Source organism: Symphalangus syndactylus, chromosome 5 (assembly GCF_028878055.3).
Source record: "Symphalangus syndactylus isolate Jambi chromosome 5, NHGRI_mSymSyn1-v2.1_pri, whole genome shotgun sequence".
In the NCBI taxonomy this organism is placed as follows: Eukaryota; Metazoa; Chordata; class Mammalia; order Primates; family Hylobatidae; genus Symphalangus; species Symphalangus syndactylus.
The window spans coordinates 121,620,132-121,642,430 of NC_072427.2; the positions used below are offsets into that span (position 1 = coordinate 121,620,132).

At 46.2% G+C, this 22,299-nt stretch overlaps 1 protein-coding gene across 2 annotated transcripts in view; it reads left to right on the top strand.

The window, feature by feature from the left end:
* The first annotated feature begins 243 nt into the window (after positions 1-243).
* TNFAIP8L3 (TNF alpha induced protein 8 like 3) overlaps positions 244-22,299 on the top strand; it is a 49,305-nt gene continuing 27,249 nt past the window's right edge. Inside the window, exons 1-2 of one of the 2 annotated variants that reach the window (XM_055279119.2) lie at positions 244-515; positions 10,770-10,913. In XM_055279119.2, coding sequence (XP_055135094.2) covers positions 344-515; positions 10,770-10,913 — 316 coding nt within the window. In that variant the 5' untranslated portion in view covers positions 244-343. Of the gene's footprint in view, positions 516-10,549; positions 10,914-22,299 lie in introns of those variants that run through there. The other variant, XM_055279121.2, reaches the window with a different exon arrangement.

Here is a 22,299-nt window from a genome sequence, read left to right on the forward strand (position 1 = left end):
GAGTGAGAGCCTGCAGGACCCTCTCCTGAGTAAAAGATAACTTTTCTGATAGCTTAGGGATCTTTACTTTCTGATTTCTCCCTAGTTCTTGATCATATTTTTTAAAGGTGTTATAACGCAACTGGTAGTTAAAAAAAATTTTTTTAGTCACTCAGAAAGTCCAATCTAATTAATTTTTGAAGCAAAGTAAGAGTCCACTAAATGGCAGGTAGTGTTAGGTAAACTCCCTAGAGATGAAAACTGACTTGCTAGTGTTACCTCAAGTAATGGGAAATGACCAGACCTCCTAAAGAGTCAGTGTGCAAGTTAGGGCTACTGTCCCAAGAAGGACACCTGAGTCCAAATGGGGAAACCACAGCAAAACCCAAGCACACTGGTTTTCACACTCTGTGAGGCAGAGCCAAAGGGGAAACTGTGGGTCAATGGATATGCAGGGACCCAAAGCACAAGGGATACCACGTTACAAACAAGACTCATCCCCTTATCTTTTCATCTTCAGTGGGGAAAGGGACTTGGTCAGCTCTGGCTCAGGAACTGGCAGAGAAGGGAGTATAGGGGCGGGGAGGCATGTGCAAAGCATGCAAGGTGGTGAGCTAAGGATGCACAGAACTGGCATCTGAAGAGGGCCAGCACAGGCAGCCCATCTCTTATTTAGTGCCCCACATCAAATTCATGAACAGCCAGAACAAAAATCCAGGTGTCTTCACTCCAACACAGCAGAAATTACTCAACATTGATTCACTTAGAGGCAAAGCTAAGAGGATATGGGTTCCAGGAACACAAGGGCACGCTGGCCAGAAGGTCCCATGAGGATAATTCAGAGAGAAGGGCCCAAGGCCAGGTCCGAGAGCCAAGACCTCCAGCCATCACAGCAAAGCATCCACTGGCAGGGAGGAGACAGGCTTAAGCTGGGGGAAGGAGGGGCCAGGAGTGTACTCACCAGAGACGAGGCTGCAGCAGACAGAGAGTCAGAGGAAAGACACGCAGGAGCAGGGCAGAGAGCAGAAACAGACTGACATGGTGCAGATGCAGGACATGGCTGGGCTATGACAAACTCCTTGCTGTGTGGACTCTGGGTAGTTCTTTGTTTTGGTGTATATTCAAGACTCTCCTGTGAGTGGGGAGCATAGCAGGATAGTAAAGAGGCTAGCTCTAGGATGGCTGAGAAAGCTCGAACTCTGGCTTGGGTGTAGCTGGATTTGGGCAAGGCTGGATAAAGGGAGACAGCCAAGAGACTGCTGTTGCAGCAATCAAGACACAGGAAAGAGCTGGGAGGAGGGAGCCCGTGGAGATGGAAAGGAAAGGGTAAAATCAAGAGACTCATGCAAGAAATAGCATCAGATGTTGATAGGACTTTGGATGGCAGCATGGAAGCAAGGAAGACAGAAATAAGAGCACTAATTTGGAGACTACGAGCCTGGGGAACTGGGAGGCTATTGGCATTCAGTACAATGGAGACGTGATTGTTGGAAAGATGTGAGGTGAGAATGTTTGCACTGACCTCACCCTCCACTCTATACTAGCAGAGGAGAGCATGTTGGGAAGTGATTCCTGGTTTCAGAGGCTCTCCTCTTTCCTGCCAGTAACGCCTCATTCCTCTTAACTCTTGCAGCAATATCACCTATACTAAGGAAGAAGGCACATGTTCCACATGCTTATTTCCTTTGACAGAACCCAAATATTTGATCCTTGGACTTACAAATTTCATCAAGAGAAGTTAAAGTATGAGTTACAGGAATGTGGAGGATGAACTGAGTTCCTGGGTTTTCGACAACTATGTGACTGAGACAAAATACATATTAGAAGAAAGTAACACGGAGTTTGGAAGGACAGAAGACCACAGTTCACAGTTCAACTAACTGGAAATATGGTGTCAATGTGTCTGTTTCAGAGGAGAACCAGTCCACTTGAATGAGGTCACTGTGACTCAAACATTATGCTGTAATGTTATCCTGAAAGAGCTTCAATAAATCTAACCACTCATGAATGTCTAGATAACACAAATTTGGCAAGATCTAAAAATTAGCTAAGATTGATAGTGACAGTCAAAGGAGAAAGTTGTTGAAACATTGGAAACTCTCATGGGATGATGTCTGTTAATGATTTGAAATAAAATAAATTTGATATCCTTAGCCATGGAAGGAATTCCCTTCTCTGCAATAGTGTTTGAGGTGTTAAGATGCCCACAGCCACAGTCAAGAGGCCAGAGAAGTAATGGAGAGAGGCCCAGGTGTCTTACTAAGGGATAACATTAACTTATGCCTCCTCAGAGAATGAGCAAAGGCTTATGGCAACCAGGCATGGAAGATTCCTCTTTTAGAAGCGTTGATAGCTTCAACCAGGCAGATCCCTCCGAAGGGAGGGATCCGTTTAAGGACAATGCCAAGAGAAGACTTGGTGGGAAAGAAAATGTTGGATAGATAGAAGAGAGGAATGGAAAGTTTGAAAACCCAGAAAAGAAGAAAAGGGAAGGGAAAGGGAGGGAGGCGGAGGGAAGAGGAGGGGAGGAGAGGGGAGAGAGTCTTTGATGAGATGAAGAAATTGAAAAGAGGCATTGGTCAAGTCCTGATATTGGTCAAGTCCTGATTTTGTTAATTCCATTCCAGATGTATATGGTCTAGTAGAACACTTGTGTACAGGAGGTAAAAGGAGAGGAAAGATCAGTACTGGGGAGAGAGATTTGGGAAGTGAGGGTGGAAACCAAATGAAAACTGGATGTAGTAAAGGAAGTAGCAGGAAGTCACTGCTGTCCTGGGCTGGAGTAGAAGGGCTATAAAGGAGCATGGTAATATGATGGGAAATCCTGAAATAGGGCCAGAGACATGGGTCCTGGTCCCAGTTGTTCCTAACTCTGGGCAAACCACTCCATCTTTCTAGATTTATTTCTTCATATCTAAAGTGATGGGGTTAGACTAGGTGACCTTGAACATTTCTTCCCTCTTCTACAGCCCTAGACTGGGCGTAGATGTTATGAAATCAGAGACTTACATAAATGGAACCTTCCAGATTGGAACATGTATTTAGCTTTTCTAAGTAGAAAATGCTTTGAAGGGAGGAACAAAAGGTTTCCACTCAACACTTGGCGAGCGATATTTGTTCTGTAAAATAATTAGTGAGTAAGCATTATTGAACTGGGTTGTCACATAAACATGAGAGAATTAAAAGAAAAAAACAAATTTAGGAGACTCAATTTTCTCTTCCATAGATCAGAAGGATGACTAACATAAACCACGACAGGATACTTTTAAAGACATGCGCAGGAGGAGAGTCAGCATCAGATGAAAGCATGCCTGTCTGGAGAATAGGAGCCTTGAGTTCTAGTCGCAGCTCTGCCACTCCCAGGACTTGGACACATCATTTCCTTTCCATGTCTCAATTTCCAAAGGAATCCTAAAAGTCGTGGACTCCAGCCTCCCACAATACCCCTACCCATGGTCATCCAGTTGTAATCATTAAAAAACACTTTCTTATTCCAGTACCACTGGTACATGTCTGTATCAATGAGGTCTAACTAGGAAAATATTTTACATATTTTCTTTTCTTTTTATTTCTTTCTTTTTTTTTTTTTTTTTAAGACGGAATCTTGCCTGTTGCCCAGGCTGGAGTGCAGTGGCGCGATCTCAGCTCACTGCAAGCTCCGCCTCCCAGGTTCACGCCATTCTCCTGCCTCCTGAGTAGCTAGGACTACAGGCGCCCGCCATCACGCCCGGCTAATTTTTTGTATCTTTAGTAGAGACAGGGTTTCACCATGTTAGCCAGGAAGGTCTCGATCTCCTGACCTCATGATCTGCCCACCTCGGCCTCCCAAAGTGCTGGGATTACAGGCTTCAGCCACCGTGCCCAGCCTACATATATTCTTTTCTTTTCTTTCTTTTTTTTTTTTTTTTTTGAGACGGAGTTTTGCTCTTGTTGCCCAGACTAGAGGGCAATGGTGGGATCTCGGCTAACTGCAACCTCAGCCTCCCAGGTTCAAATGATTCTCCTGCCTCAGCCTCCCGAGTAGCTGGGATTATAGGCATGCACCACCATGCTGGGCTAATTTTGTATATTTAGTAAAGACGGGGTTTCTCCATGTTAATCAGGCTGGCCTCGAACTCTTGACCGCAGGTGATCCGCTTGCCTCGGCCTCCCAAACTGCTGGGATTACAGGCGAGAGCCACCGCACCCCGCGCTATTTTACATATTTCCAAAGGAGATCATGCAATGCAGGGAACTGGCTACACGGGTTTGAGAAGCCAAACAGAGGATAGTGAGGTAACCTAGACATTAGCAGCAGCAGGAAGTCACTGCCACACTGGGCTGCAGGGCAAAAGGGAGGAGGTGCTGTTACTGGAGCCAAGGGGTTGGGGTCACCTCGTGAAAGCTGGAACCACAGCAGGTCCATTTGGTAGGAGCTGGAGTCACAAAGGAGATATAGCAAATGTCAAAGGTGCCAAGATTGAGGGATAGAGGATAGGGGAGAATATTCCTTCCCTGACCTGCCCATCTTCTGCCAGTGCCCCCTACTGGCTGTATCCAGCTAGAAACCAGCTAGTACAGGGGCCCGGCAAATGCAGCCTGTAGGGGTCAGCCCCTTTTCCATACAGAGGATGGAAAGGGCAAGGACAGGCAGGCCAGGACTGGCACAAGATCCAAATTCTCCCTTCTTATAACTTTTATCCATTAGTCCCACATCAGCCTAGAATCTAAGTCTCTACACATTTAAGGACATCCATCCAGTCATGCCTTGTTTGTTTCTTTTTCCTTCTCCAGCCTGACATTCAAACTTTCTCATACAGAGTGGTTTCCAAACCTCTTTCATCATCTTGATTCCCCCACCTTGGGGAGATTCCTGATATGCCTCCTTAAAATGTGACACCAGATGTTCATAAGACCCCAGGTGTCTGTAAGACTAGCTCCAATACAGAAGAACTATTCCTGCCCTTATTGTAGCAATAGAGCTATTATCCCACTGTTGACTTATGTTGCTCTTATGGACAACTAAGACCCACATGTCTTTCCCATATGATTTTGTCTTCTCTGACCTGTGTTAGTATGGTAATCTATACCATTGATAAGCACAAGCATCAAATTCTTTCTCTAAATCACTACTCTTGTTGTTGTCTTTAAAAAAAAAATAAGTAGAATAAACTAGAGCCAAGGGTAGAGCTCTGTGTCACTCCACTGGATACCTCCCTCCTAGGTAACTCAAAGCCATGAATCAAAGCTCACTGGGTAGGATTGTTCAACCTACTCCAGATCCACCTAGCAGCAAGGAAACTGTATAAGACCTCCTCAAAACTTAAATCACAACATGTGGTATCTGTGACAGTCACTTCCCTTCATTTTGCACCTGAAACACAGAGGGTACTCAACAAATACTTGATACATCCCAAGTCAAATTAAAATTATCTTGATTTATACACTTCATGACTCTGTTTAAAGAAAGTTAACATGGTTATTTTAGCAGGACATGGTAAGGAACCCATGTTGGCTGCTGGTGATCACCATTCTCTTCTTTAACCATTTATAAACCTGTTTGTTTCAGACTTTTGCCAGACAGCAACAAAAAAGTCACCAATTGGTTATTTCCAGAATCAACTCCTTTCTTCCCTTTGAAAACTGGGGTAACATTGCCCCACCCAGTCTTTGGGTACTTTCCTATCATCCTGAAAACCATAAAGACTCTAGCTGCCGCTGAAGCCTCATGGGTCTTGATTCCGTCTTCTCCCCTGTGGGAATAATACTGACCTTTTCTATGCCACAAAGCTGTGTAAGGATCCAGGAAGATGGGAAGGCACTGGACAGAGCTCAACAGTTACTTAGGGTACCCACATACAAGCTGTGTAGATGCTTGTAAGAACAGCTCTCATACAGCAGTGGAGTCACATCCCACAGCCAAAATGAATGCCACAAGTGAGATCACACACCATATGTGATCAGGGAGGCTCCCAGTGAACCTAAGATCCTGGTGCTGCTGTTTAAAGGGCTTATAAATAACCCCATAGGGTTGGGCTAGGGCACAACAGAGGTTGGACCCATAGAGTTTTCTTCTCTCTCTCTCTTTCTCTTCTCCCTTTCTCCTTCTCAATTTCCCTCTCCCTTTGGATCAGTGCTTTTGAGTCACTATAATTGCATTAACCACCAAGAAAGCTATCCTGCCGGCAGCTCAGGAAGCAGAAGCTAAGAACCCAGGAGAACAGCTGAATGCCAAAGTTGCCAGCCTCATCCACCCTCTGCCTCCTACAAGGGGTCTGGACTTGGATGGGGCTGTGTAGAGGACACATTGAACACAAAGAAAGTGTGGAAGGAAACTTTGCATTCTTCTCCTAGACCTATAGAAATCCCCTCTGGGCTCAACTGATGCTGGACAAATGCAAGAATGAACTCAAATAACCCACCCGCTGCCTAGTGGAGATTATACCCATGAAAATTCTTGATAACCTTAAAGTCTTGGGATATATACAGCAATTATTTTGTTAGTTGCAATTTTCTTTCTTGTTTCTCTCTCCCAAGGTAAACCAAGGAGGCTGCTGAAAGTTCACATGCATTGATTAATGATGTGTGCAAAGATTTAGACATGAGGATATTGATTGATGCTAATATAGCAGAAAATTGGAAACAACTTAACTGCTCAACAATAGAGGATTGTTTAAATACATATGGTGTACTCATCCAGTAGAATATTGTACAGCTATTAAAAATCATGTTATCAAAGAGTAGATGAAATGATGTTCACAACATATTGTTAAAAGGAAAAAGCAATTTACAAAAGCAGAATACTGTACACACAAAGAAGGAAACTTCTCAAAAGATATGTTAATCATGATTGCAATTAGTAAAATTATGAATTAATTTATATTCTTTTTTGTTTATATGTATTTTCCAATTTTTCTAGTAATCTGCATTACTTTTTAAATAAGAGGGGGGACTAATAAAAGCTTATTTTTACTGGCGAGAAAGAAATAGGAAAAGCCCCCTTTTTCAAGGCTGTCTTCTAGCATCTTGTTCTGTTAGATGGATATCAAGCTAGCTTGGACCCTGCTCTCCAGCTTACCTACAGTCCCATGGAGGGCCCCTCAGCTCTGGGTAGAAGCTTCCTTGGGACCAAAGTCTACCTTGAGACAAATTATTAAAAATAGGGCCAACCTTTCACCTCTAAGGACCAAAGGCCACTTCAGCCTAGAGAAAACAGCAGTTCTAGAGCTGGTGGGTTTTCAAAGCAGAACAGCAGTCCTAGCATGTGAAAAGTATCTCCTTCCCTCCTCCCACTGCTGAAGGTTTGCAGACAGCTCCCTTTCCATCCCACAAGAGGAGACAGGCAGATGAGTCATAGCACTGGCTCAGATTAAAGGAGTATTATTGTGTTAGCAGAAATGGATCTATTTTATTATCTGTTTCTTGACACCTTACAAATAGATACGCTTTACCCACCAGACAGGCAATTCCCTTAAAAAGCCAACAATTTTGTTCACTCGAGTTAAGAAATGACCAATGAGTGGTAGAAACTCATATGTCTGAAGAGCTGCCAGGCTGAAAAGATGTAGTGGAAACACTGAGGAAGGTGGTTTATAACCCTCAGACTCTAGATTCAAGTCTGCAAAGTGATGCCATTTTTCTAAAAATATACAGAGGAACTACAGAAACCCTTTCCCTTTTTCTCTTTCTTAAGAGTTTCCCCCTGCCCCCAAGAAATATATCAGAACTGGTTTGTAAAAGGAGATTCACCACCTCAGATTTCACTGTTTTAATGGGGGTGATGGTCATAGGATACTATTTTAAGGACTTCCTTCTCTTACACAGATTTTTCCAAACTGGGAGGAGAGATAAGGTATGTTCCACTAATGTTCCTCATTAAACTCACACACGTGCCAGTAGTCATTTCCCTTTGTCTTGCTGTCCCATGACAACAGATTGCACATCATAGGAAATTGGAATCGAGACCTTATTTAGTTTGGATCTCTCTTCCCCATTGTCTAATTCCACATTCAATTCAATTTTTCATTCTATGTCTGCCTCCTTTCACAGAAATATACTATGAATGAATACAGGAGCAGGTAAATGAACAGGCATTATCTAAGAACTTCACTCAAAGACTTTTCAGGATACCTTGACCAGTTCTTTCTCCCCTCCATGCCCCAAGCATTTATCTCTGGGTCAAAATGTACTAGATACTTAGTGAAGACTTGATGACTGATAAGCATACATGTGTTGTAAATGTGTGTTCTCAGTACATTGTTTACTGTTGATCAAATTCCAGTAGCTTCTCTGTTTCCTTTTTGCTGTTATTCATACATGTCTCTGTGGTCTGTCTCCCTCACACTGCAACCCAGGCTACCTGTTCATTAAAACACAAACAAAACCAAAACAGCTTCCATGAAGTGCAAGGAAAGGAGGTCTAAGGAAACAGGGAAAGTTTCACATTTCCTGTTATTGAATCTAGGTACAACCTTTAGAGGAAGCTGAATGCCTTTTGAATCCCATATGCTCTGTTCTGTGAAGCTATCATTGTTGTTTTACCTTATAACTGAAAAGCTATTACGGCAAACTTTTTAAATGATCCCAGCTATTTGTTTTTTAAGTATCATCTTGTATCCAAATTTTGCCATTACTTTTTTCTTTTTTTTGAGACAGTGTTTCGCTCTTGTTGCCCAGGCTGGAGTGCAATGGCACGATCTCGGCTCACTGCAACCTCCGCCTTCCGGGTTCAAGCGATTCTCCTGCCTCAGCCTCCTGAGTAGCAATGATTACAGGCATGCACCACCACACCTGGCTAATTTTGTGTTTTTAGTCGAGACAGAATTTCTCTATGTTGGTCAGGCTGGTCTTGAACACCCGACCTCAGGTGATCCGCCCGCCTCAGTTTCCCAAAGTGCTGGGATTACAGGTGTGAGCCGCCGCGCCCAGCCACCACTCTTTTCATTAAAAAAAAATGCAATTCTAAAATATTTTGTTTTTCTAAATGGGATCCATTCGATCTAAAAATTAGTGCTCTTTCCAGTTATCAAACATTCACTGTGTGCCAGGCATTAGGTAATAGCTTTCACACTCATTATTTCATTTATTTACAAACACCCTATGAAGGAGACACCAACACTTGAGGAAACCGAGGGAGGTTTAGCCATTTGCCCAAGATAACACATCCACTGTGGGGCTCTTTTGACCATTTCATCAATATCCATCCAACTTTTATCACTAGAGTCCATGAGCTTGGCCATCCTTTGTTTTCTGAAAACACAAAGTAGAGTGGTATTTGCACTCTGTTAAGCCCACACTTCACTAAAAACGTCAGCCTTCAGGTAGACCAGAAGCCAAAATTCACTTATGACACTACCATAGCAGGCAGGAGCAGATCTGGACATCAGAAAGTCCTGATTTCAAGTCCCAGCTCACCCAACTACTGGACGACCCGAGACCACAGGGACATCATTTGCTGTCTCTGAGACTTTTCCCATCTGTAAAATGGGAATGAAAATAAGTTGAGTTCTATGAACTTGCCAACTTCCAACCATATTCTACTTCCAAAAAGTATTTTCAAATGGTGCAACCTAAATTCTTCACTGGGTCGTTGTACAGATTAGATGAGGACACAAAGGGAAACGTTCAGTAAGTGGCGCTTTTTAGCACACTTTTTCTTCTTGATTTTCTTTTGCTCTGGCCAATAGTTTGCATTCTCTGGGCAGACTTTACATGCAGAGAACCCAGCTTGAGGCTTTGTGAGTGTAGAAGCCTATAACAGGGAGGCAATAAGAGCATACAGATAACCAAGAATTAACAACAACAAAAAAAGGCCTCGGTGCTCCGTGCACTTCCCCCCTCGTTTGGCTCTTAATTAGTAAATAGGTTTACAAATGCTTTTTTTTTCCTTTCGGAAAGGAGGGTGTTACGGAAGTTTAGCACTCTGTGTTTAATCCCATCAACAAAGAAAAGCTTTTAAAATTAATTCTGGCCCCTCTAGTCGCGGGCGCGAAATAGCACGGCTGCTTGATTTGCAGGGTGGCTCCAGCCTTCCAGGCGAGCCAGTGTTCAGACTCACCGAGCCCCCGGAACCCGCTTCACCACCGCTTGCCCCACCTGCCCTGCCCTCGCCGGGAGAAGTCTCAAACAGCCAGAGTCAGCATTATCCGCCTGTGTGTTTACTTCGTCAGTAGGTGCCAGGTCCTGCGCTCGGTCCCGCACATGCCTTGTCTTACTACTTCCCACAGCAGTCCAACTGTCATCTCCCCCCACCCCGTCCCTTTCCGTTATTCCCCGACCCTCTTCCCTCATCTTCCTAGTGAGAAAACAAATACAGGTCTCGTCCAAGGTCTCTGAGCGGTGGAGTTGGACTCGAACCCTGGCAGCCCCATAACTCGGAACACTCGGAACCTCTCCTTTCCTGCGCGAGTTGAAGCTCTTTTTCACCTAGGAATTTTACAAACTTGGCCTCACCCTAGGGAAGGGGCTCGGCCTTGCAGACCAGCACAACCTCGCTGCGCGAGGCAAGTCCAAGGGCTCCGACGCAGGGCGCGGGTAGGGAGGTGCGGCACCGCCCCCGGAATATTTAACCCCAGCCTGGAACCCGCGGGGCGCCGGACGCTCGGGCTCCTCGGCGCTCGCGCCTCCCCTCCCTCCTCCCGGCTCTCTCCCGGCGCGCCCCACCCTCCGCCCTGCGCTCGCCTCGCGCGCAGGCACCGGCCGGCGGGCCCGGGGAGCGGGGTGCGGGCGGCGCTCGCCTCTGCGGAGCCGCCCCCTGGCCGCTGCCGCCGCGCACCGCCCAGCCCGCGCCGCCCGCGCCGCCTGGGCTCCAGCCGCCCCGCTGTCCGCCCTGAGTGCGCCGCGGCTGCCCGAGCGCCCCGCAGACGGGCGGGTGGCCGTGGACGCCCAGCCAGCAGCCCGCAGCATGGATTCGGATTCCGGGGAGCAGAGCGAGGGCGAGCCCGTGACCGCCGCAGGTACCGAGGGGCCGCGACGGCCCAGCCGGGTGGGCTGGGGCTGGGGAGGACTGGAGGCTGGGGCATGAAATCGGGAAGCCGATCCTCAGCAGCCCGACCCCTTCCAGGCCAAGACTGGGGATTGCTCCGCGCTGTGAGTTTGCTTTGGGGCTTCCCCCAACCCCATTGCACTTGGGCGTGCGGGAGGGAGGGAAGGTGCATTTAGGGGTGGCTCTTCTTGCTGCCAGTCTCCCGCGGCGGGCTCTGGTCGCCCGGGCCGGGTGGGGGCGGGGAAGGGTTCGGGAATCCGCGTTCTGTAGTTTGCTGCAGAGAGGGTTGCAACACATCTGCCTTTTGAAATAACTTTCCCAGCGCGGGCCGGGTCCTCGAACCTGGGGCGCTGGGACTGCGCTGCGGAGCAGGTGACTGGGTCCAAGAACGTGACTGGGGGCTCTGAACAGAAAAGGCCTCGCGAGTGGTTGGGGCAGGGGTCAAATCACAGCTTGCGGCTGCGGTTCCCGAGGCTGCTAGGAGAGCCCATGCACAGGCGCTGGTCCATCGCTGCCGCGCAGCCGGCGGAGAAGGTCCAGAAGGTCCCCGCAGACTAGTCCCCGAACACGGACGCGGGGGCGCGCGCCTCCAGGCTTCGCCTTTAAGAGGCCCCGCCGGCTTTTCACAATCGATAGTTATTAAAGCAATAGGTGGATGCTTACTTAGGGAAGAAAAGAAAATGAATGTCCTCCCCCGCCTCTCCCTGATACTGAGCAACAGGAGGAAGCCACCCACAGCCGTGGGTCGACTTGCCGCCGGGCTCTGCCCACCTCCACCGGCCCGCTCCGCCCCCCACCCACGGGTCTACGCACCTGGGACCCGCTCGCCCCCCGCACGTGCCCACGGCTCCCGGCGCTCGTGCACCTCTGAAGGTTAGCTGTGGGCCTGCAGACCCGTGACCTGCGGGTTGGGACCCTCCTGTACAGACCGCGGCCCTGGCTAGGCCCCCACTCTTCCCAGTGTCACACTAGAGTACTGACGGTGGGGACCAAGTGACAGAAGGCACCATCAGTCCAGCCGTGGGTGTAGGAAAGGGAGGTTCGGGAACCAAGCAGGACAGCGCCCTGCGTATATTATTAATACCCTTTCATCCTCACAGCCTCTGGCCAGGCAGTTATTTTCATTTTACAGAGATTCCCATAGAGTAAAGGGCTTGCCCACTTCTCACAGCCAGGGAGTAGCCAGGACCCAGTGACGCCCTTCACCCTGCATCAGACCCCACAGAGGGTGGCTGTGGCCCGCACCTTTGGGTGGGTGGGAAGGGCCGAAGCTGGTGGAAAGGAAATGCCAAGATGCGTGTATTTAAGGATTCCTGTGTGTGTGCAAGTGCCACCTGCTTTGCGTAGGTATGTGTGGATATAATTCATAAACATGAGCCCTTTGCATGCCTGTATGTTTCTGTGACTATAAAGTGCTGAGATTTTGCCTCACGGGTGGCTTGTGGATCTCCTCTCATCATTTAAAAGTTCCAGTAGGTGTTTTGTGTGTATCTATTTTGAGAGTGCAAGCAGGAAGGGGACATTGATACTGACACTCAACTCTCGCAAAATCCCAGGAACAACATTCTCTGTGCTACCCTGCCCAACCCTCCATCTCTTCTTCTGGTTGAAGTTAAGGGGTTGAGGGAGAAGGGGGAGGAGGATAAGGAGGCTTAGAGAAAGAGGAAGGAAGAGAAGCCGAGGGAAGGGAGGAGAATCTTCAGAATCCCTGGTACTTGGGTGAAAGGGAAGGAAAAGAATTCTTCTGCACCCTGTTGTTTTCTCTCTCCAGCCTGCCCCAGTGTTTAATATCCCTGTTATATTCACAGTCAGTTTGTGTCAGAAGGCCTCTGCGTAGCTGACAGCAAACATCACTAAGGTCAGATGGGCCCCATGAAGAACAGGGCAGCCAGCTGTCGTGAGCTGTCACTATTTGTTTGCACCTTACTGTTTTCTGCAGTCGTTTCTTCTTTCTGCGTGTGCTTGAAACTCACAAGTTGAAGATGTATTTTAATGTCACAAGCCATTCGCTAAATGGCAGTCAGTCTCACTCATTATATTCCATCTTAAAGTATTCTCCTGTATGACAGTGCTTCAAAGCTGGATGTTAATTCACCACCTTGCTAGGGCTGCATCCTGTCAAATGGAAACCACTATTGCAGATTCAGATACAGGTTAGATGACAGGTGTGTTCTCCTTAGAGATTGACCTTTGTCCCTACAAGAAACTTGACATTCATCCATGGACCTGTATCTATGAAAGCTGAATGGGTGTAACTGAGAAGTACAGCAGAATGAGTGGGACCTCTTGGAGTACTTATATGTGTGTGTGTACCTGCCTCACAGGGAGTTGAGACATAAGGGCTGCTTCCTCGTCCATGCCTTTCCATTTCCTGAATTTGTGAAAAAGCCCTGCCATAAGATGGACCTTGTAAGGGTAAAAGGCTGGACTCTGGAATTGAACAGAGCTGAGTTTCAGTCTCCACTTCATGAGCAAGTTATTTAACATCTTCAACCTCAGTTTCCTACTCTGTAAAATGAGGATAACAATAGTGCCACAGGGGTTTATGAAGATTCAGTATAATAACACATGAGAGGTGTTCCTGGTAATCATTTAGTAAATGGTAGCTGTTATTTTGATTATTACCTGATTGGATTATTTGTTGTAAGAATACTGCTAAATAATGAACTCCAGTGTTTTAAAATATAACTGCATGTTTAAAACAATTAATGTTGCTGTTGTTATTATCACATTAATATAGCTGCCTAAAGAGATTTGTTTTGAATTTTCTCCTTTTCAGTCTCTTGTTCATTATCTCTGGTGTGTGCACGTGTGTGTGTGTGTGTGTGTGTGTGTGTGTGTGTGTGTGTGTGTGTGTATGCTTGAGGAGGTCATTTTAGTTTACCTCTTCTCATCTTCATCCATCTTCCAGCGCAAGGCATGAAGATGGGGATATTCCAACCTGCTGCTTTCACCAGCTTCTCCTACGCCTCTAGGGAAAGTTATAAAAAAAAGCAGAGAACCCCTTACTCAATCCACCTGCTAATGTGGGGATGAAAGCGTTTCTTCTTTCACGGTGCTTCAAGTGGAAGAAGAGGAGGCAATCCCATGCCCTCCACCTCCCCCATTCCATTGGTAAACCTTTTCCCTTCAAGGTGGCAGGAAGCATAGGAGGTGTGCACCTTCCTCCCTGCCAGTTTTGCCCGTCATGGTCACCTTTCTAGTCACCTATTGGCAGAGGACAAAGACAACTCACTTTTTACTCTACCACTTTCAAGAGACTCTTCCAAAGTTCCCCCCACTTTGTGCGTGCAGAGCAGATCTCTCATAGAGCAACACGCTGCAGTGGAGGGTGGGGCGGAGGATGAAATTTGTCTCCATCTGCATTTTCTGTTTTTCAGGAAGCACAGAATGATGCTTCTATGTCATTGTGCTGCCTGCATTCTCCTCTACCTTTCTGTCATTTTATGGATCTTTCTATGATTAGGGAAGAGGCAAGGTTTATGGAACGCTGGATTCTTTCCAGAGACCCAACTTGGCACTCTTTCCTTTGGCAAACCCACCATCCATCTCAGAAATCCTAGAGCTTGGTGTATTCACTTGGGAGTGGTTAAGTCTTTCCTAAGAAGCAACAGGGGAGTAAACAGCGACATCAGTTTTTTCCCCTTTCTGGCTTGGAAGATCAAGACAGCCTACCCAGCTGAGGGCAGATAAGCTCCTTCCTCCCACAAATAGATGGTCCAGGGCAATCAAGCTGATGGTGCCCTTGTGCCTGGGTCAGTGCTGCAGAAAAGCATTTCCATGTGATGCAGTCAGAATGTGGTAGGGGAACCACAAGAGAAAAACAGGACTGGGAAAACACCAGGCCCCTAACTCTGCCCTTCCTCTCTCTCTCCTCCCCTACATGCTCAGCTTGGTCCATGTGAACCAACTGAAGGAATGGATAGGATTCAACAGGATCCTGTTGAGGAGGTGTCAGGTGAGAGGGAAAGACATTCCGGAAGTCATACAGCTTGAGAAAAGACACAAATAAACAGGAAGGCAGCTAAAATAGAGGGCACATACTGGGGAGTTCTGGGAGATAAAGCTAGGCGAGTACAGGGAGTAAGTTGGTCTTGGCAGGGCCTCTGGAGCCCCCATGATTCTTGAGCAGAGACGTGACCAAATGAAAGCTGAGTTTTCAGAACGTACATCTGGCAGAGATGGAGAGATGCAAGGTTTGCCTGGACTTGGCACCTCAACTCCCAGGGTATGGCCACAACATCAGAGAAGGTAGTGGCACTAAGGCGAGACGGAAAACGGAGGGTGCAAATGGCATTTCAGAGAAATCAGCAACAGAAGTTGGTGACAGATTGTACAAAAGCAGTGAAAGGAGAGGGAGAGTTGAAGGAGACAGTGGCATGTTGTGTTGGGTAACGTTCTCTGGAGGCAGGGAAGTGCAGGAGACAGGCTCCCCCACCCCACAGACGCTGCCTCTTCCTTCAGGCACTTAGCAGTGGTGTTTGGGGTAAAGGTTCTTTTCCCCTTTGACATTAAGTTTCGCAGGTGCATTGGTTTTGAGGCACTGTGAGGTTTGAGGGTTTGTTGATTCTCATTGCTAGGTTCCTTGCAGAAGCTGTTTAGTAATCTTTGTCTACTGACAGATTGAAGATAAATGGGCTGGCCTGCTAAGGGCAAGGACAGCCTGGGAATGATGTGCCATTTGGTTATTAGTCATATTCCCATTTCTTGTTCCTGTTTGTTGAAATTTGCACGGATCTCTGCCTCATCCACAGAGTAAGCTGTAGCTGCTTTGGGAGTCAGGACCTTGTCTTGTGCTTCTTCATGTTCTTGAGATTTTATGGACATAGTAAGTGAATGAGCATCTTGAGGAACCTCCTGAGAACTTTGTCCTAAAAGGCCAGACCAGCAGCCAGAAACCTGTCCTATAAAGTAGACAGGATGCCAAGGCTTTCCCTCAGTGTTTTGTTTTGTTTTAGTGTTTCAAGATTTCTGTACTGTCTGGGATTCTGTGTTAGGAATTATGGGAAATGCAAAGAGAGATAAGGACACAGTTCACCTTGTCCTCCAGGGCTTGACATTGGATGAGGAGACAGGGTATGTCTACACAGCCTAAGCCAGTGCATGAAGCCTAAGCCAGTGCATGACATTGGATGAGGAGACAGGGTATGTCTACACAGCCTAAGCCAGTGCATGAAGCAAGCCCCTCCAGGGCTTGACACTGGATGAGGAGACAGGGTATGTCTACACAGCCTAAGCCAGTACATGAAGACTCCTCACCTCCCTTACCTGGCATCATATCCACAGCCACATATCCCTTGACACCAGCCCTTCCTATTGCATACTTTATGGTTATTCCTGTGCTGGACTGTTAGTTAACTTTCTAAGGACAAGGACTGGGTCTTTTTCATCTGTATCAGCCCCATGCCACCCATGTCCCCTAAGCATAGTGGCCGGTTGCTGGCTGGATAGGTGGGTGGGTGGGTGGATGGACAGATGGATGAATGGATGGTGTTCTGGGTTGGTTTGCTAGGAAGCAGACTCTGAGATGGAGGTCAGCAGCATGCACAAGGTTTATTTGGAACTTCTCTTAGAATTAATACCTGTAGAAGGCAAGGGAAAAAAGGAGGAAGGGAAGGGAGCAGGACCGGGCAGAGAAGCTGAGCTACCATGTAGACCCAATAGCCTCAGTTGAGCCCATGGGAACTCTGGAGCTAGAATGGCTGGCTCATCAGAACTATTCTGAGTTGGGGTGAGAGGCCAGGTCTTTATACTTTTACACCCCCAAAATAAGCAGTCATTAAAGGCAAGCCATTTCAAGGAACTAGGTATGACCTTGGGTGAGGCTGTTCCCTCCAGCTGAGGGCTTCTGCAGGTAGCACTACCAGCCACTTGTGGAGGAAGTCCTTCGTTCCTGAAGGGGAGTCCGTGCAGCACATGGCAGTGGTCACCACAGGTGGCCTCCGTTTACTAGGGGTGGCAGGCCTGTCTACCAGCAGAATTCAGGGGATAGTTGTTGAACTGCAAACTTTGTCTAGACCTCTTTGGGGCAGTTTCAGTTGCCAGATTAAAGTGGCCATTCTAGACCTCATAGCTCTGAATCCAACTATTCAATCCACACAGTTCAGTAGATGCCGGCTGATCAGTTGTTTTGTGTTCAGAGTGGTGCCAGGTGCTGTGATAATATACAGAAATGCACTTAGATGTGCTTCTGCCTTCCAGAGGTTTGTAGCCATACTGGGGAGAGAAAACCCACCTCAAACTGGGTTTGTAAAACTGGGCAGCACCAGCAGTAATTGGTGCAGGATTTGGAGCATAGGGCAATGTGATTTGGAATTCTAGTGGGAAGGCTTCTTGAGGTGAAGACTGAGTGTATATGAATATATACATGGAAAGCTATATTTCCTATGTTATTTTTCTCATAAAAAATACAATACTTGCCTTTTTATTTGTCAACAAAGCTAAATTATAGTCACACTTTCCATTAGCATAGTTCCCGAACTGGTTCATTTCCCTCCAGCTATTACCCTTGGCTCCCATTCGAATTGACATGTAAATCTCTATAAAGACACTACATAAATAACTTTGTTTTGTTTTTCAGTCACTTGGCTTCCAACTCTTTATGTAAAATGCCTGTGTAGGTGGATGTTTGGGCTGTATTCTATACAAATATAGAAATAAAAGGATAGAGAAGAAGAATTTAAAAGACAAGTTTCCTCTAAAAATCCAGTCCAAAAAATCATATAAGGAGAGCAAATATCCCCCCGCTTCGTATATATATATTATATATATTTTATATATATTATATATAAAATGCTAGAAAATTATATATATAAAATTATATATATAAAATGCTAGAAAAATTTTATTTTATTACATATCAGAAATGCTCTTTTTAGGCAATGGCATGGGACAAATTCTGAGTCTGCTTTAGAACAATCTTCACGTTCATATTGGATTTCCTAAGCATCATTGCCTGGGAATAAATTTGAGCCTGTTCATGGAAAATCTACAAATGTGCAGACCATAAAAATGGAAGGCTTGGCAGCACAGAAAGTGCTAGACACACCCTAATAGAAACCAGTATTTTGTAACTCAGTTCTCCGGGAAAAAAAGGAGACACTTGGTGGTGTCCAATATTGCTTTAAACTGTTGAAAAACCACAGGGGCAGCCACTGGCTTCTAGGTTGTGTTTCAGAAGTAAAATGTGCTTTCTGGGAAAATATTCTGGCCATGAAAGGAAGCATGTTAGCCATACGTAGCTTCATGGAGACTCCTGGTTTATATTTTTGTAGTAGAAGCATCCAGTTTCACATGAGGGAGGAGATTCTGGAAGGAGCTGTTGCTAGTGAGCACACACGTCCCACGCTCCTGATTTGGAGCCTGTGGGTTATGCTGGGAAGGTGGGCAAATACGAAGTCAAATACGGGAGGTAGGTGAGGGGGGGCATCTGCCCAGCAGGCCTCTGTGGCAGCTCTTTCCTGCCACAATTGAGTCGTGGCTCCTTGGTTTCCTTTGGATAAGACTGAGAAAGTGAGGGTGGGAAGACTGGGATTGGGGGTTACAGGATAAGAGAAACCAGGGTTTAAGAAGTTGTGAGCCGGGTGCAGTGGCTCACGCCTGTAATCCCAGCAGGAGGCTGAGGCAGGTGGATCACCTGAGGTCAGAAGTTCGAGACCAGCCGTCTCTACTAAAAATACAAAAATTAGTTGGGCATGGTGCTGCATGCCTGCAATCCTAGCTACTCGGGAGGCTGAGGCAGGAGAATCGCTTGAACTCGGGAGGCAGAAGTTGCAGTGAGCCTAGATCGTGCCACTGCACTCCAGCCTGGGCAAAAGAGAGACTCTGACTCCAAAAAAAAAAGAAGTTGTAGCAAAACAAGATGAGAAATAAGATGGCATGATCCTTGCCAGCCCAAGGTCAGCCCCAGAGGGCTGTTACTGAACATAAAAGTATAATGATGTCTTACTTTTTATTTATCCTATATTAATTAAGCACTTACAATGTATTCGGGACTGGGTTAATTGTTTATATGGTAGTTGATCCTTATACCAGCCTTCTGGGCTATGTACTATAAATAGCCCCAATTTATAGAACAGAAAACCAAACACAGAGAGGTTAAGTAACCTGCTCAGGATTGCACAGCTTGTCAGTAGAAATGAAGCCAGTCTAACTCCAGAGACTCTTCTCTTGCACCAGGTAGACTACGTAATTAGATTCATGGATGCCACCAGGCTGTCTTGCATCCCCCACACAGCTCCCACGGTTCCCAGAACCCTGACCGTTAGGCTTCCTCTGTTAGGTGAGGGCATTCTGCCTCCACAAAGGCCTGCTTTAAGCTGCAGACATTCCCTGCATTAGCCCAGTAACAACATGGAGAAGGACTAGCTGACTCTGGATCCAGATCAGGGGATGGTAAAGGGCGATCTGTGAGGGAAGATGGGAGAGTTGGCACAAAGCCACTGCTAGGGGGAAGGCCCTAGAAGGACACTGCAGTCATGGGCTTCTTCTGGATCACATGGGCCTGGTGAGAGAGAGAAGAAGGTTTGAAAAGCAGAGTTAAGAGAGATACCAAAGTCAAATACACCCTTTTTCAAAGTGTGCTTAAGCTGGATCCTAAGCCCTTTTTTTCACCCCAGCATTTAGAATCATTTCAGATTTACAATCCCCAGGACATGGTGACCAGCAGGACTTGAGAGAAAATTCAAAAGGTGAGAGTGCAACATAGTGAAAACAACTTGACATTCAGAGCTGGATGACTTAGGTTTGTGTTTCAAGCATTGTCGCTTAGTTATTGCTTGTCAGTAACATTATTTTCTGACCAAAAAAGTGTAAGCTCATGGTAGAATATGTGAAAACAGTACAAGGAAGAAAATTAGATTGAGCCCTAAGAGAAGACTGCACTATTCCAAGAAGGTGGTCCAAAAGCAATTTGAAAAAGATGTGAGAGCTTTATTTAGGGAGAGAGGAGGGTTTAAAAAGAATGAGAGTCCCGTTTCTGAAATGTTGACCTGGGATGCTAAAAACATTTTGTTCCACTCTCAGGCAGTGTTAGAATCAGAACTGGAGGCCAGATACCGTTGGCTTCTTTGTGTTTACCCCAAAACATGTAATTAAAAAAAAAAAAAAAAGAATCAGAGCTATTCCAGGTATTGAGATATCAAAAGGACTTTTGCTGTTTTTCCTTCTGACACCTTCTACTGTGTTCTTGCCACTCCCTCCCATCTGCTGCATTTCCTTTCTCAGGTTTCTCCATCCTGGGCCCATTTGCCACAGGTCAGACCAGTACAGGCCCACGCTAGAACGTTGCCCAGGGGCCTCCTTCCCTTGGGTCAGGCCAACTTCTCTTTCTTAGTCAGAAGAGCCCTCCACAAAGCCCTCAGAAGATTAACGCATTTTTTTTTTTAATACTTGAGAGGCATTTGGTAGGTTTTACAGATGCCCAGTGACAATTGCAAAGGTTAATTTACTTTGAGCTTAAATAGCTACTAGCTTCAAGAAAAGGTTTATTGGCCACTAGTTCTCCAATTACATTTTATCTTTCTTTAGATTGACTTTTTTTTATTGTAAAGAAACTGGCATGTTTGTTCATCCACGTTTGGTCTCTCTACCTTTAGGATTTAACTTCATAATTCGCTGAGTCAAACAAGGCAGGCAGAGCTAAATTTATACAGAGTCAACTTTTAGAGAGCCCACAGCAGTATCTGGTAGGTATCAAACCTGAATTCTTGTGACTCTATTTTTCTTTGTTTCTAACTTCTCTGTGTATAATCCTGGTTTCCCTGTACTTTCTCAGTTGCTCCTCCTGCGTCCCTCATTAATACCTTTTTCCTACCTGTGTCCCCTAAGATGGAGCTCTTGCCTTGCTTTTTTCTGACAAAATACTTTATTAGAAAAGACCATCCATTCTTATAACAAAAGCTTTAGCTTTTGGGAAGCTAAAGACTCCCAAAGTTGTACTCTAGCCCAGTCTTCTTTCCTGAGCAAGACTCCTGTCTTCTAAAGGCCCCGGACCCCTCCTCCTCACTGTTTAGGAGACACCCCAACACACCCACATCCAGGCCATCACCTTTCCCTCACTTTTTCCCAACTCTGCTGGTGGCCTTGACAGCCACCAAGTCACTCAAAGTTAAAAGACTGTGAAATCATAGAACAGTGAAAACTCTTCCACACATGTTCTCATAGCAAAACCATGACGTGGATAAAGCAGGTATTATCATTCCTAGTTTACAGATGAAGAAACAGATGCAGAGAGATTAAATTATCCCAATCATAAAGTAAGTGGCAGATTTTTGCTATTTAAAACTGCCCAGGGCGGGGGCAGAAACAAACCTAAATAAACAACTTGAATATTCAGTCAAATATTTATGGAATGATTAAATACATAATGACATTTCCACACAGTGGGATATTATTCAGATGTTAAGAAAAGTTAATTTGAAGAACATTTGATGATATAGGGCAATGTTCACATTATAACATGGTCAAAGAAGGCTCAATAATCTGTGATCCCTGTTCTTCTGTATGTACATATATACATAAATGTGCATACACACACACACACACACACACACACCCCTATACATCTACCCCTTCGTATATGGAGAGGGAGAGAAATCTCCCCTCACATTCACACACATAAACACTTGAGATTTTTTGTTAATGCTCGAGCAAAATAAACCACTCTGTGATGAGTGCATAGGTAATTTTAATTGTCTTCTTTGTACTCTTCCAGATTTGTCTTCAGTGAGTACATGCAGCTTTCAGCTGGTAATTTGCTTTTATAAACAATAGCCAAGTGAGCTGCAGTGCCTGTTCCCCAGCTCATCCTCCTGCAGGCTTGTCCCAGGCCCCCTCCGTCCTCTCCCTTGAAATTTGCTCTTCCATCAGTTCCCTGTGTTCCAGTCCTCTGTGGCCCCCCTCACTGGCTCCGCCCAGCCCCCTGCCTGGGGTAATCCAGCCTTCTGCCCTGTTCACCCCCTGCCCTAGCCTCAGCCCTTGCTTTCTCTGGTGCCTCCACCCCCATTACCACCTCCTGCTCTGAGCCCACCTAGCCTAGCCTTTGTGGGCCTCCATGCCATGAACAGAGGGTCAGAATAGTTAATGAGCTTGTAAATATGAGGCCTACAGACTGGCTGAGGGCACTGCAGCATCCCAGTCTAAATGCACCCATGGGTGAGCCTGTGGACTCAGCCATCTTGGCTGTCTTGAAACTCAGCATCGCTGCTGCTTGCTGGCTGGCAGGGGGTCCACCTGGCAGCTCTGACCCGCATGCCCTCTGCAACCCTTCCTCTGTCCTTGACCTCTATTCCAGATATGAGTGACATTCACTTCCCACATTTTCATTCACCTGTATTAATTTTGTGTTTTTATTACTT